The following is a 17,127-nucleotide window of genomic DNA, read 5'->3' as shown; positions in this document are numbered from 1 at the left end:
AAAACATGTATGTACACAATAAGTGCATTGTATCAAATGATTAATTTAAATGTACATAGTAGTTAAAGACACCTAATATAAAGCGGGACCTTTTTTATAAATAACATTTAAAAATACATTGCATTGGCATTAAAACAATATTTAAATGGCTCCTCATGAGCTAAAATCTCACAGAAAGTTTCAGATGGGCAAGTTGAGGCAAATCAAGCTGAAACTGTATCTGTGTGTAAATGTTAAGCTAAGCCGAAAGGCCGTGCTGGTATAAGCCAACACAAAACGCATTAACACAGCAGGAGTAAGTTTCTATGACCTGACCGGTTCACCTTGCGTGTGTGTGTGTGTGTGTGTGTGTGTGTGTGTGTTCATTACCAAGAAGGCAATAGCTTTGCATCACTCCAAGTCTCTCCATGTGAGAGTCTCATCTCACACACACACACGGTCACTGACACACGTTCACACTCATTTACATAGACACACACACACACACTGATGCTGCTGTCCTGCACCTGCTCCTCACAGTTCAGACTAGAGGGGCCTGGCGACGGCTCATCTCTCTCACTCAAACACACACACACACTCAATATTTTCCCTCATTCATCCCTTTTTAAACCTCTCCATTTCTATCCCACTCTCTCCTCTCCATACGTCCTCCTCCACCTTTCCAACACCATATACAAACTGCTAACACACAACCTAACGTATTGCCAACGCAATTATAACGTATGACAGAGTGTTTGAGGGCTTCCAGAGGGAGCTCATTAGCGCTGCATGCGCGTGTCTGTTTGAGTCGCACATATCTCTCAGCGCTCCTAAAATCCTCCCGGAAGAAGGACGAGAGACAAAGCCAAGGGACCCGACGGAAGAAACAGAAGTAATCGTTCAGTGTGAAGTATCTCCAGACGCTGTGTGCTTTGTAGTTTAAAGGCCTATTGCGCAAACATTCAGATTTGCTCTGGGATACTGTACAGTATGTCTTTAGTTTTATCAAAAGATTCAGCAAAGATGTTTGCAATGCTTTAAAAAAGTTATTGTGATTTTAATAATGATTTTTAAAGGAATATTCCAGGTTATTTTCAACCTAATGTCAATGCATCGGTTACATGTTATAGATTTCCTCTGGGGTTTTCTTTTACGATAATTCCTTAGTGTTTAGAATAAACAAAACCCAATTATTAATTGAAACCCTCTTATAATTGAGTATTATAATTGAATAACACTCATACAGTAATTGTATATGTAGAGTTATAAAATTGTAAATCAGTAGTTTTCAAACAGGGGCCCGGGGCCCACTAGAGGTCCTTAGCAAACTTCTAGGGGAAGTCTTCAAATTATTTATAATTATACAACAGTTCTTTCTGGTTCTCTAATATGATTGGCTGAGAGCCGTGTGATATTCTAGTGATAACAGCGCTCCTACCTTTTCACTGTTTGAATCACTCCGCTTGAAGCAACTGTCATGGCGACTGAGCAAATCCACCAAATTTTTACAAATACTACACTTGTTATACCACAAACTGTAGTTTAAGAGTTTTTTTTAGTTGAGAATGTAGTTGTTTAGACCTGAAATATGTGACTTATATTTAATCATAGCGCCTATTTTACAATTTGTTGAGACATTTTCGGAGATGCGAGCTCCAGGCCACCAGTGCCCGTTTAGTGCTCGTGTACCCGCCGAGAACAGTGTGATATTGCTCATTTATTTTAAGTATTACATTTAATTATAGTAACAATCTTAATTAAAATGTTAAAACACAAAAATACACTTATACAACATTTCACTGGCATCATATTTTGGAGTTTTGTTTTTTATTATCATCACAATAGAAGTCCCAGAGGTACATATCAGCTCAAATATTGTCTTGGACAGTAGCCTTTGTGTCAAAAAGGTTGAGAAGCACTGCCCTAAAGGGTTTTATTTTGCTTGAATGATTGTCTGAATTACACATTATCCCACATATTACATTGCTACTTGCCAAATAAACAAATGTACCTGATGTACTGATTCAGGTTAAATTGTGCGAGCAGATATTTTCCACAGAGTGAAACGAAAAACATGAAACTGGCATAGCTTTGTAGGAAGAATATGGTCAGTTATATAGGTATTTCAGACTATTTTCTCTGTCCACAATGTTCAGAACAAAAATGCAAAAAAATGTAGGGTGCTTAAACGTTCCAAACCAAGATAGCATGAGCCTTTGTTTTTGTGTTTATAATTGCAAAAACTCTATGAAGACTGCTTTTCTTTCACTCGATTAATTTCGTCATCTCTTCTAGTCTTTTTTTTTTTTTTTGTCTCTCTCATTCCTATTCTACTCTTCTTTGTGAAGGGCCATGGGGATTCTTTTGGAAAGTTTAAGTTTACTTGTCTTTTATAGTATAAATGAAAAGTTTAATTGGGTATTTCTTGCAATTGAGCATCTTCGTCTTTTATGTGGACACACATACACCTACACACCATTGCAAGATGAGAGCTTCTCTGCAGATGTTGTCCATTGAGGATTTTTTTTTCTTTCAGTAAGCATTTATTAAGCCTGATTTTTCAAAAGGAATGCCGAATGTAGCTTTGCAGAAGCAGGGGTCTTTATTCATGCAACCACGGACGTTTAAAAACAGCTTTTAAGAAAGCATGGATGGACTTTAAAGGAAAAGTTTGCCAAAATATGACAATTCTGTCATCATTTACTCACATCCATATCATTCAAAACCTGTATGACTTTTTCTTCCATGGGACACAAAGGGATTTTGCACGCATTTAAATTTGGCATGTGCATGTTATGCGACAAATCTAAATATGCTAATGTGCTAATGAGATTCTCCTTTTATATTCAACATTCTGTAAGAAAGTCATACGGGTTTGGAACGACATGAGGGTGAGTAAATAATGGGAGAGTTTTCATTTTTGCACAATCCATTCCTTTAAAGCGCTGCATCGGCTATCAAACACTTCTGTGTGTGTCCCTGCTCTTGGCTCGTTATGTTAATCAGTGCTGTGAATGTTCCTGTTGATGAGTGTGAGTCCACACAGCTGTTCTGAAGTCTGCTGTGTGCCCAGGCCAGTGCGAGTGTATGTGTGTGTGTGTAAGTTTGAGAGAGGTGTCGAGCTGTGTGGGCAGATGTCTCATTGCACAGATGGGTTTGTTACTGCTGGTCTCGGACTGTCCGGATCAGATGCAATGGACCAGAAACATTCACCCAGGGTCCAAATTCATTATCCACCCCTCAATTTATACTTAAGACTATCGTTAGTGCTTAATTGTTGGTGGAAACCGTGGCCTTGTGGTTGACACACATGCTCGTATTGAGCTGTGGTGCTCATTCGATTGATGTCAGTTTGAATTTTCAATTTCTCTACCACCAATATTTTTATTTTATTTTATTTTATTATTTCCACATTATCAGGTACTGAATCCAAACTTGTTTCACTGCGTGTGTGTTTGTGAATGTGTGTAAATGTCATGGCCAGTAGTCTTGGTTTCACTTTTACATGCTGAGTGTTGCATAAGTCATGCTGGGGACCAAATGTCCCATATTTACCACATTTTAACCCAGAGACAGAGACCGAGTGGGGGAATCAGGCAAACGGTGAAGTTGTGCAGAGCATGCGTGCAGCTATGTCTGACAGAAACATAAACAGATACACACTCGTATATCAGCTCAAGCCTGGTCTAATCCCTTTATTGTCAGAGACTGATATACACTGCCTTCCAGGGTTTCTCTCTCTCTCTTTCTATCGTTCTGTGGAGTGTATGTCTCTCCTGCTGTGCTGCTCGGACTGGAGCCCCGTGTGAATGGACCGCTTGCTTCTCTCAGATTAAACATCAAAGTCCAGCCGGCCCTGCAGTTCAGAACAAAACAACACAGCACATTGTGCTAAATATACAACACGGCCTGAAAAATGCAGCTACACTGTGCTAAATATGCAACACTGCCTGAAGTACAACTACACAACACAGTACACTGCAAATATACAACACTGGCTCAAAACTTAGAGATGGGTCACGATGATCAACTAGTAGTTTAGTTGATAGCTGATTAGGGAGGTCAACTAGTTTCAGATTTCTTTATATAGTTTTTTTAGTTTGATATGTGATATCAAATATTTTATTTTACAACCAATGAATAAAATCAAATCCCGACCTACATCGTTTTTCGTGTGTGTGTATGAATTTATATTTCTTCGTTTTTGATTTCACTCTGATAAAATAATTTGAGATATTACAGATTAATGTGTTTTGTTTTTATTTTACTTTCTTTTCTTGTTCAATAAGCTATTTAATTCGAAAATAGCATGTCATGAAAAGTTCATTCATAGTGCAAGTGTGTAAGTGATCGCATGTGTGATGTTGACAGCACTTTTTATGTGCTAGTATATCTCAGTGGACTGTTGTGACCTGCAAGCTATTAATTGAAACAGGCTCTCTTAATGAGGTTATGTGTGTGTGTGCACTGTCAAGAGGCTGTTTGATATTGCCTCTTAACTCTTCAGAGATGTAGCAGCTTGTCCCTGTAGATTCCCAACCTCTTCGTACACACAATTGGGTCATTGTCAGAAACATCACATTACTAATTATTCACTTTCATACCTGCTTCTGTGCCATGCACAATACAGTATCTTAAACACACACAGAGAATAATGTGTACACCTCCTCTGTAATTAGGGTCAGGCTACCACCAGCATCTGTAATTACAGCAGCCACAGGTGAGGATGTTGAACAGAAGCTCTCCTCATTTTGCAGATAGCTTGTGTGTGTTTGTGTATATGTGCACACACGTTATGCTATGTTCTAATGAGCTGCCTATGGAGGAATCATTTTAAGGCATAGGAGCGCTTCCATCTTGAAGTTTGTTTCACAAAGTAGGCAACTTAATTAAGCTGAATCCTAAGATATACCTCATTTTAGCCAAATTCTAAGGCAGAATCACGTGTATTGTCCTATTGTGCATAAGACAATCGCAAAATGCATCGCAACAAGCTAAGTGAATGAAGTAAGAGAAATGTTGATTATTAAAGCATATTTAATTTGGCCATGAAAAGTATTGATAAGAATAGTTCTGTGTAATTAAAAATGGATTATTTTACCCGATATTTGTTTTAGCTTAGGAACATGCCAACACACAACTCTATTGAAATCAATTGCTTTTAAACTCGCATGCAAATGCTATTTGTGCAGCTTGAGAGTTACTGCCTATGGAGAAACAGATTTCTCACCGTCCTAGAAAACCTTTCAAAAGTGGCCTGGAAAATTGATAAAATCATGGAAAAGTTGTAGTATGTATTTTTTCAAAATGTCAAATGACTGGAAAAATGAAAATTCATTGGTCAGAAAGTATGAGAATACAGGAGAGTGTTTCAAATCGTTCACTTATGAGGTTCCATGACAGTCAGGATGTCGCCTTAGGGGCCAATTACACGTGCCATGTAAACCTTTTATGTGTTTTGCCCGTTCATTTACATGAAAACGGCGTATTAGGGGCTGAAAATGCCAATGTTTGATAACGGGTTTCAAAGTGCAAGTTTTTGAAAAGGATATGCATGCAAAATTGTGAAAACAGTGACGTCATGCACATGCATATTACGTGTTCAGTCTATAGGTGCGTCGCGTTTCTTTACAAAATGACATCGCCATCTACTGGCCTGGCATGTATTTTTGCAGATCTGTGTGAACGGGGACTATTTTGACAACGTTGTCGTCTGTACATGAAAAACGCAAAGGAAAAACATTTCCGTATTTAGTATATCATTGGCGTGTAAACGTACCCTTAGAAGGCAGCTGCCTTATACACTCTAAAAAATGCTGGGTTGTTTGGGTCAAATAACCCGTTGGGTTAAAAATTTTATTTAAAAATTTAATGCCACAGCTGGGTTTGTCCATATTTGTCCCAAATTTGGGTTGAAACAACTCAGCATTTTTTAGAGTGTATAAGCTGCCTTCTAAGGGTACGTTTCTCCAGTCAGAAAGGTTTTGGAATAGAGTGCTTGTGTATGTGCTTGATGTAAACAGGGCTGTTAGCACAAACTTTACTGACCTGTGAATGACACTTCCTATTTCTGCTTCGCATTCTCCTTTTATTTCTCCCCAATTTTCGTACACATTTTATCTTTCCACTCTAAAGTGCACCACCTTACTAGTAGCAAAAATTGATTTAGATTTCACATTTCTGTGAGTCATTAACGCATTCTTTTTAAAAAATGTATATTTTCTTATAACTCTCATCTTCTCTTCTTTTAAAACCCTTGAAGTTAACCAATGGGATGAAATATTGAAGCACAGTCGCCCCACAGCCTTTCCCCCCCCAGCCATCCGTTTAAAGATTTATGTAAAAACTGCACCGATATCATTTGGCCAAGAGAGGTTTTGCATGCACACACACACACTCACTGATTTGACCCAGACCTTACTTCTACTTTGAATAGACTGTTCTAGGGACTGTGGTGACCAACAGACATTAACAACATGGCATGATTAGTTCTGATTAGTAGTTTCTGCTAAAGCAAGACGAGTGATTATTCTTCCACAGGCTTTGGCACAGGAGGAACGTTTTCATAGTTCCTATGACTATTGCCGAAAATTTCCGCTTTGATGAGTTTTGCATGGACAGACACCCCTTAAATTTGCTTTAGAAAATGCTAAAATCTAGTTTGCAAAGTATTTATTTGTTTCAAATTTTCCACTGGTGTGGCATCATGGGAGTAAAGGCATGAAAGCAAACAGCTGTCTCTGCTTTTTACTCACCATGACAAATCAAAAAACATCCAAACTGATAAATACACAGATGGTTTAGTACATCAAGAACACTGGCTGTGCCGTGTCGCATTTTAAGAAATTACACGTGTTAGTCTGATCTTCTGGCTTGAAATAATCTTCATTAAACTGAGCCAGAGTTTTTGAATTACATGATTGAATCATGCTTGTGTTTTAAAGCAGTTTTCAAAGTGTTTTACTTCCTCTCTGTGTTCACATGCAACACTCTCTCTCTCATTTTGCTTCTGTTTATTAATCTCCCTCTACTCAGTTAGAAAATCTGTTTGGGACACCAATAATGAGTCCTTTCTCAATCCAGTGTAATTGAGATATCCGTGTAAAGATGGAAATGAATATTTAAATAGCACCATCAATATGCAAAGGCCATTTTAAATGTTTTAAGATTAGAGATGTGAATTAATCAGACTGCGTCCGTGGGCCTTCGGATGTTTGATCATAAATGTTTAGACTCTGATGATAGAAGTGATTTGAATATTAATCAGTTAAAATCAAATGAAAATAGCATTCGCTTTCCCATGAGCCCCTTCTTTCCTCTTGACCTTCTTAAGATGATGGAACCCAGGGCTGATCTAGATAGCTCCTCAAAGGGTCTGTGTCTGTGTGTGCATGTGTGTGTTTGTTTGCAGCGGCAGGACACTGATGCGTCAGCCAGCTATAAAAGTAAATGTTTCAAGTGACTGCTCTCTATAAATTACAAAATCCACGTAGAGGCAAGGGAACCTTCATGTGTAAACTGACACACACACACACTCAGAGTCTTTCAACATACTCGCACACATAAATGTGCAAATCCGCCACAGCAGAGGAAGATGGATCTGGGGACAGATTGTTAGTGACATGTTAATTTCTATACCGTCACTCAAGCTTGGTGCATCTGCAATCAAAGTGATGGGGCATAGGCAAAACCATCAACCCCCCCCTCTGTCCTTACAAACTGTCTCTCTACCTGTTTCTTTCTCTTTCTTCCTGACTTTCTGTTCTTCCCCCATTTCTCTCTTTCTGTTCTTCTTCTTCTGTCTCTCTCTCTCTCTTACACATACACATATACTGTGTGTGTGTGTGTGTATATATATATATATATATATATATATATATATATATATATATATATATATATAATCAGGGCTTGACATTAACTTTTTTGCTCACCAGCCACTGTGGCTAGTGGTTTTCCACAGTTACTAGCCACTCAGCATTTTCACTGGCCACAATTTTGACATTGATACCATGGGGAAAAACTGCCATATAGATATTTTTATAGATATTATATAATATAATATCTGCCATATAGATAGTATATTATTTCATAATTTGGCAGCAGGTATATTAGGCTGCTGTCACTTTAAGACCTGACGCACGGATCCATTATACTGTTACTTATGCGTCTTCTTTCTCAACTGTTTACGTTCACTTAAAATATAACTGACTGTGTTTACGTGAATACTCACCAAGACCAGCATTTTGACATTATTTTGTGTGTATTTGACTGTTTAAGCGTAATAAACAGCGAAAAAGAACTCAATTTAGTACTGAGAGGCGGCTTTATGTGAGCACAAAATCTGCAGGAATGAGTAAAATTATGCGCAATATACGCAATCCCACACTGAAATTCAAACCCTCTAACCAACTATATTCCTTCTGAGAGCAGCTGGTATCGTGTATCTATCTGCGGAAAATGAGTATTGGAAGCGTTTCAGATATTTCAGTATCGATATGTTTCGAAAAATTGCTATTTTTGACAACACTATATTGCTCTTAGTTTATTATTTCAGATGCTTTTTTAAAAAGACTACGATTTATATATTATATATAACATTCAACCCGCCAAAGTGGCTAGTAGGAGTGACTGCGTTACATGCCACTGCTGAAATCCACCCATATTTGGTGGGTTGGTGGGTGTTAATTAGGGCTGGGACTATAAATTGATTCATCTCGATTTGTGGATCGATTCTGAGATTTTCCGAATGCATCGCGATTCTCTCGAATCAATTCTGAGCTTAGTTTTTGCGCTCTAGGCTAGTTTTTAACCGCATACTCAAATGCTCATGAAGAAGAGCACTTGTGCATTCGGCTGAGTCTGAGAAAGTACTTGCACCTCAGAATGCTTTTATGACGTGAGATTAATGTAAACAGCCCACTGCGAACACCCTTGTAATTCACTTCAACCTTTTCGAACTTTATGAATGATTATTTTGTAGAAGGTTCAAGCGGTAAGGAATTGGAAGCAAGCAGAGTACAGGTGTTTCTAAAGCACGCAGTGCCATCTGCTGTTAAAAACTAAGCTCAGAATCGATTCGAGAGAGAATCGCAATGCATTCGGAAAATCTCAGAATCGATCCAGAATCATTTCTCGATTTTATTGCAACATGTTATTGTCCCAGCCCTAGTGTTAATGTCAAGCCCTGTATATAAGGCAGTCATAAAAAATATTAACCACTCTTCAATATTATTATTTTTTTAATAAATGTAACATTATAATGATCTGTTTAATAATTAATATATTTAAATGTTTCAAATGAATCTAAATTAAAACATTGTTGACTGCCCTAATTTTAAGCGTTTTCTTTGTTTTGTTTAAATGACTTTAAAACCAAGAAGAACCCTCTGCCAATCGAGTGCATTGGCAGTGGACTGAACAAATGCACAAATGGTAATCCTCTATCTGTAGCGCCCACTTACCAGCCTTTTCGATCAGTTTGGACTCCTAGGGAAGCGTTACATCACTTAATTAATATTCATGAGCCAAGCTTTTCAAATCGTCCCTACGCCCCTGCTTTTTTGGACATTCGACGGCAGCGAGATGACAGGAAGTGATGGGAGGTGGGGAGAAGAAAAGATGAGGACACAATCTTATCCGTCCTCATCCCTGTAACTCCCACATGAGCACCACAGCTAAATTTGTCTGTTTTGTTTTCTTTTTCACTTCTATTTAAACAATTTTTCTCTATATCATTTTGTAAAAGATGTGACAGTCGGTTCAAAGCTATTGCTATTTGTGATTTGGGGATTTTTCATCATAAACCTAAGATATCTCAGATACACTCACCTTGTACAGATCCTAATGGAAATGTTATCTTACCCTGATCAGTGGTTGGGCAGTCTGGGTAAAAGATCAGTGAAGCATAATGATCATGGTCACATCAGCAGGCCTTAACTGTGTTTTTTCCATCTTTATGTATGTTTTCAGGCAGCCATGGTACTACGGCTGGGGTTTTAATCTACCACGAGGACAAGCTCTGCTGGACAAGTGGAATCAGATCCCAGATTCCACGGATATTCTTCTCACACACTGCCCTCCTCTGGGTAAGACCTAAATCACACAACAATACACACACACACAAAGCATGCGGTAATGGTTATTTCCCATTATGTTGTCTTCATCCTTGCGCACACACACTCTTTTGCTTTGAGGCTTTGGCAGATGGAGTTGCTACAGCAGGCTGCTAAAGCATGCAACGCTGAGACGCTGTTCGCAGTGCAGCAAATCCCTTCGCACATAATAAAACCCTCACACACATAGTCAAATGTACCGAGAATGGAAGTTTGTGCATAAAGACAGCTGCAGTTTAAAACACTAAGCTTTTGGGCTTTGAGAATGTGACAATGTGTAATTCTCATGGTAAAGACGTGTGTCACTATACATTTGTGCGAATGTGGGTGTTTATCATAGTGTTGCAAATTAGCCCCAAATGATGTCTCTGAAGATTCATACTAAGTCTGTGCGTTATGTATGTATAGACATCAGACTACAAGTGTAAAATCATGTTTGTAGTCTTTAATGATCACTTTAGATTCCATCAATTCGTATATATATACAGTAACGCTGTGTCTGAAATTGTATTGTATAGTATAGTAGGTACTAGGGGTGTGACGAGACGGGTAGCGTACTCTGTGAATAGGGAGCGGCAGTGCAGATTGTGAATTATACAAGATAAGACATTTATCAGATGCTTAGGCTCTGTTGTGCAACGAATTCTCCGCCATGGTCTTGTCAGTCATCTCGTCACCTGATCAGTGAACTCTGATTCCTGCTGCACTACGTATGACTCTGAACTCTGCAGCTAGTGTTGGATGAGCTGGATGGGATTGAAGCGACTGTTATCCAACTGAATTTAATGGTTTTAATTTCTATAAAAAGCAAAACGACAGTGGAGGCGTAATGTAAATGTAGCGGTGGCATATTCTATCCTAATTTCACCCTCACACTCCATCATGGCGATATCGCGAAACAGCTTTTCACCTCAATGAGAAATCTCTTCACACCCCTAGTAGGTACTACATTAGGTTTGAAACTTACTTTGCGACCGTTAAGAAAGTATGTTGTATATAGTGTGAATGTGTGTAGTATGAATGAAATTTGAACGTACTACATCCGGCATGTTGTCACTGTCATGTGACCTACGGCGTCAGTTGCATTGCTTCACCGCCATTCATAAATCCTCTCCTGTGGCCTCATGGGATAGTAAAGCTCTATACTTAGTGTAGGTTTGAGAATCAAGAACCGGTTCGAAATCTGGACCCAAACTTCATAATGTTTGGTTTTGTTATTGGTTCTTGATGTGTAAACATTTTTGGACTCAATTAATTGTGAAAGGAAAATCAAAATCCAGCATGTGTATTTAGTAGTCCTACTATGGCTAAGGCTTAGCTCATGAATATTAATTAGTTCTCACATAAGTTGCTTGGTAACCTTTCTAGAGTGTCCAGTCACATCATCTAATTAAAATTCAGTGAGTCATGACTTCACCCTGGTAGAGTTCTTAAATTAGCATCTCAGATGTGCAATATGTTGTGTTATGGCAAAAAACAAGTCCATTATTTCTTCTTCACAATTAATAAAACATCATTAAGGAACTCAGTCCACTAAGTGGAATCAGATCCACAGTTGTTAGATTCATTATGATTCCCTTCCCTAACTTGGTAACAGGGTACGTCTGGTATTTTCCTGCTTGTAACTCCAAAAGCCTAAATTAAGCAAATTGTCTGTTCTAACATCATATATTGTATATCACTCTGTGTTTTTCTTTGCCTTGTGATGTTCATATTAGTAATTATACTTCTTTTTTTGTAGGTTTCTTGGACTGGGTGCCCAGGAAGATGCAACGTGTTGGCTGTATGGAACTGTTAAACACCGTCCAGAGGAGAGTTCAGCCCAAACTACATGTATTTGGACACATTCATGAAGGTAATCACATTAGATGATAATGTCCCAACTGTCTATAAATCACATGCATGAAAATCCACACAGCCCTGTGATCTTGTTCATGCTGCCACGTCAGTCAGCCCTGTTTTGGGGTTAGCAAGGCAGAGTCTGTCCCATGTTGCTTTGCTTTGCTTTGCCTCTACAGCAAAAACTAGTTCACATTCATATTCAAATTTAGCATGTACACTCAAAATGCCTTTAAAGTTGCCATGAAACAGAAGTTGCATTAGTCTTTTCTTCTCTGTTGTGACTAATATCCAAGTAGGGCGGGACTTGATTTTGTCCATTGGGAATTGATTGGATCATTGCAGTGTGCTATTGCTGTGATGTCATGTGAGTGACAGGTTGCCCCGCCCTCACGCCAGTAAACGCGTCATCAGAGAAGAGATGTCACTGCAAGAGGGAGGGGAAGTTACGAGGGCATATGCACGGATAAATCATTTATAATAAATACTAAAAAAAATAAAAAAATAAGAGAATTATTTTGATTTCATGGTGACTTTATTAAAGGTTTCACATAGAGGGCAATGCGATTGCGTTATACATTTGTGTCGGCTTGTGTATTATGCTTTGCATGTCTATGTTTGACTCTGCCATACAGTATTTTTGCATATTTTCTATGCCATAACAAAAATTGCAGCCTGTTATGTGTCATTTTTTGCTGTTTGCAGTGTCTTAGTGGATACCATCCACTAAGTATTCATCCCTCACACACACTGCATGGTTATTTGTACTTACCGTTTTGCTTTTAACACTTTCAACATGTTTTTTGATCTTATTAAAATTGGTTTTCACCTTTTCCCTGTATTTTAACATACATTTTCGCCTAAACATCACGTACATGACGTTTTTCAACTTAAGCATTGGTAATATCTCTGTCCTTTATGTTTGTGTGAGCTAGGTTACGGTATGATGACAGATGGAACCACCACGTTTGTTAATGCCTCGGCGTGCACGGTGAACTTCCAGCCTATGAACCCGCCAATCGTTTTCGACTTGCCCAATCCCAGGAGCTCATGATTGAACTGAGACCCGCCCACCGCCACCTTCTTTCAATCAGGGTCCCTTTCTTGAGCATATACGGATGCTGCGTAGTGTATATAGAGCGAGCGAGAGACTCTAATTTGGATATTCCCAAGGATATTTTCATCCATTTTTGTGCCATGTGCCGCCCTCAGACACAAAATACTGACACAGATGTTTGAACTCTTTTTCTGAACTTGACTCTTGTGTTGCACTTGAATCGGCGTGACAATCGCGTGTACTTAAGGTCATGGAAGCCAAACTTTCTCCTCATTGGCTGGCACTTATTTAAGGAATTTAAACCTTGTAGCCTCAATGGACCTCTGACTCGGGAAAAAAAAATCTTTTTTTCTTTTGCTCTGGAGTCACTCTTGAAAGTTACAGGATGTGCCCAGAAGAAACAGTGCTTTGGTGCAAACAAGTTTGTTCAGGGTCTTTACCATTTCCCTCTTTCTCTCTCTCTCAGTCTCAGTCTCTCATTCTGCTTTTTCCTATCTGCTCTGTTGTTATATGTTACTCTTTTGAACTTGAGGCCATGTTGGATTATACACTGGGAGAAATAAATTGGCCCTAAACAGGAATGTAATGTTTAAAATAGAAATGGGAAAAAGAAACAAAAAATGTGTCAGAATTAGTGCTGTCAAACGATTAATCGCGATTCATCCAAAAGAAAAGTTTACAAAATATATGTGTATTATTATATGTGTATATATATATATATATATATATACACATAATAAATATACACAGTACACACACATATATTATGTAAACACAAACTTTTCTTTTGGATGCGATTAATCATTTGACAGTACTAGTCCGAATATTTTCCTGTGTTCTCCGCTTTTTCACACCTTCTTTGTTGTTCGATTTACTGTAATCGTGTAAAACTGTGAGTGTGTTTTCAAGCAAATGGTCCTTTACTAAAGCAGTGTGGACTTTTACAGTAGTTTGAAGTGTTTAAGGTCAAATATTTAAAATTTATTCTAAAGCGTGCCGTTAATGTCCCTCCTCCGAATATCAAAGACTCGTCATGCGCGCAAAGTGCGCTTTCGCATAACAAGAATACGTTGCACTTTGATCCACATGCTCCCCACTATAATTTATTAACATTCCTCCTGGCGATAATTTATTCCCATGTGTTTTACAGCTCTTCAGCATTAACTGTGTGTGGCATTAGGCCTAATATGACGGTTCTGTTAGATGTGCAGAGGGTTTTCATCTCTTCCATATAAATGGATGAATAAAAATGAACAAATCGAACAAATTATCACTCTGCGTGTGTGTGCGTGCGTCTGTGGACTCCTGTGTGTTCATGCACAATCAATTGCTCCTCTTTCATAGCCCGAGGAAAAGAAAGCATCAGAAGACGGAGAGATCGAAGAGATAAAAAGAAAAATATTGGAAACGCCAACTAGGAAGGATGAGCTGATGTCTGGGAGACGGATTTCTGTCTCATCTTTATTTATTTTTAAGGGTTTCTTGCTGTTTGTACACTTGTTTGCATTCGGTCAGAGGTGCTTCGCACTATCATGTGGCTTTCCTTTTTTTTTCCTCTCCATTCATTCGTCCCTGTATTGTGGGCCTTTTCTTTGAAGACATTGTCATCAGGTTTACTGCTGTGCTCCAGTTATTTTTTCCCAGCATGCTGTTCTGAATTTCCAAACAGATTTTGTGGATTGTTTGTTAATTACTTGTATTTGTGAAATTTCAGTGCTAAAGATATCATTCTTTTTGGTCAGTTAATTTTATGCCATCTAAAGAGTTATGGTGTTGAATAAATTCTAGCAGAGAGGAGTTCTCTGTCGAAACTGCCTTTTGTTCTGGAAAAAATCATTTACAGGAGGAACAAATGTAAATGTTTGCACACTGATATTAATGTCCCAAAATTGTATTGAACAACCTCAGTGTTTCGAACTCTATCTGTCTCTATGGGTTCATTTCACATTGAAGACATAATGACATCATCAGAGTACCTGCACAGGAAGTTACATGATTTATAAACATATGTAAAGAGAATGGGTTTAATTTACATCCACATTATTTCAGACCTTAAAGGGGTCCTTGATTATGATTTCACCTTTTTAACTTTAGTTAGTGTGTAATGTTGCTGTTAGAGCATAAACAACATCTGCAAAGTTACGACCCTCAAAGTTCAATGCAAAGGGAGATATTTTCTTTTATAGAAATCGCTTTTTAAGGACTACAACAAATGGCTGGTAGGAACTACAACAAGCTTCTTCCTGGGTTGGTGACATCACTAACCCTAAAATTTACATAAACCCTGCCCCCAGAAAACACAACAAAGGGGGTGAGGCCATGTTGGGCTGCTTTAGAGAAGAGGAAGAGTTGTTGTAGTAGAGTGTTGTTGCCATGCTGTCATTTTATGCCGAACTACTTCACAAATGAGGGTCAATTCAACGCCTTTATTTGCACGAAAGATTAACATGACGACACATGCTAAGTCAATGAGTTGAATCAACTCCACAGCAACTACATAAATTTATCCACTTACCATTCAGAAACGTCCAGATGCATATAATTTGTAACTTCTTCCTGAGTCTCTCCATCAGTGTCCGGCTCCGGTTTGAACAATGTAAGGCTGAACACCGTTACTGACAATCCTCATTTTGGCTGCGTGAGATTCTCCAGCTTTGTTGTTGTTGAGCAAATGAAGCGTGAGCTGTTAAAGCTCCGCCCTCTTCTGGAAAGGGGGCTGGGAGCAGCAGCTCATTTGCATTTAAAGGGACACACACAAAAACGGCGTGTTTTTGCTCACACCCAAATAGGGGCAAATTTAACAAGCTATAATAAATGATCTGTGGGGTATTTTGAGCTGAAACTTCACAGACACATTATGGGGACACCAGAGACTTATATTACATCTTGTGAAAGGGGCATTATAGGTCCCCTTTAAAAGAATACACCAATATTAAAATTTTGACCAATGGCCAATACAGTACTTCTGTACTATTTTGTCTATATAAATTAAAATAAAACGTAAAATCTACACGTGAATTGAGGCACCACAATATTGTAATGTACAGTATGAAAAATGTAAATTAATTTTAAGATTGGCTAAAGAACAGTGTTATTAAATTGTTTTTAAAGTTTAACTTAACCTCTGCCGATATCTGACGCTTAATCAAAATGTCAAAATATGCTGAAGGACAGTCAGCAACTGGTACAGATAAATTAAAAGATGTCTAATATGAGTTGTTATTCAATGTGGTACATAACTACACAAAAGGGGTTGTACTGTGTATACATAAAAAAAAATCATGCGACTTCCTGTGGGAATCAATCTGGTGATGTCATTACATGTCGCTATTTTGCCTGATAATGGTCTAGAGGTCAAAGCATTGCAATTTGCAGTGTTCAAGTTGGAGCGTTAATGTAAATATAAGAGTATGTATCTGTTCCTAACTAATTGGATGTTCACACATTTTTCTGTACTGTCTTTAAAGATCATTTTACACAAATGAAATTCAGGTGCATCACTAAAACCAAGATATATCCCATTTCTCCATCAATCTCTCATTGCGCCTCTTAAATTAAACTCATCCCCATCAATTGGGTATGTCCTCATTCTTCTTCAATCTCCCTTTTGTTTCATCTCTTTTTTCCTCTGTCTGCGTGTAAGACGAGCAGATTCATTTTTTGTCCTAATCAAAGGGCTTTCATATCAATTATCTGCACGTAGCTAAAACTTAATTTATGTAGGTAAAAATTGTCCTCACTCTTGTATCATTTCGGCCTTCCTTCTTCCACACCTCTGCACATCCTAATGAAATCCCTCATTCAAATAATTACATGAGTAATCCTGCGGGATGGAAGGTAATTTATTCCGGGCTGGCTTTTACTATGCCATTAAAGACTGTTCTCTGTTATCCTTCCCGTCTCTGGCCACTTTTTACCTACATGTTCCCTATTACTCTCCTTATGCATCCACCTCCATTTTCTTAGATCTTTTTGTGCCATCTACTCATGTGCCATCCACTGAATCCTCTTTAGTACGCGCCATCAACATCTGTCTCTCTGTCGACTTGTGTGCTTCACACAACAATGTCCTCTCTCTACGTCTCTTATAAACTCACAAATACATCTTCAGCATCTTCTTGTCAGCCGTTTCAGGCT

The 17,127-nt window shown here is 38.4% G+C and overlaps 1 protein-coding gene across 1 annotated transcript in view; it reads left to right on the top strand.

Moving 5' to 3' along the window:
* Positions 1–14,804, top strand: part of mpped1 (metallophosphoesterase domain containing 1) — a 42,500-nt gene extending 27,696 nt beyond the window's left edge. The window contains exons 5-7 of the mRNA XM_051890891.1: positions 9,952–10,067; positions 11,836–11,949; positions 12,869–14,804. Of these exons, the coding sequence (XP_051746851.1) occupies positions 9,952–10,067; positions 11,836–11,949; positions 12,869–12,987 (349 nt within the window). The 3' untranslated portion in view covers positions 12,988–14,804. The remainder of the gene's footprint in view (positions 1–9,951; positions 10,068–11,835; positions 11,950–12,868) is intronic.
* Positions 14,805–17,127: the final 2,323 nt, after the last annotated feature.

This window comes from Ctenopharyngodon idella, chromosome 4 (assembly GCF_019924925.1).
Source record: "Ctenopharyngodon idella isolate HZGC_01 chromosome 4, HZGC01, whole genome shotgun sequence".
Classification (NCBI taxonomy): domain Eukaryota; kingdom Metazoa; phylum Chordata; class Actinopteri; order Cypriniformes; family Xenocyprididae; genus Ctenopharyngodon; species Ctenopharyngodon idella.
The sequence above is the reverse complement of the archived record's forward strand: the minus strand, read 5'-3'. Positions and strand labels throughout refer to the sequence as shown.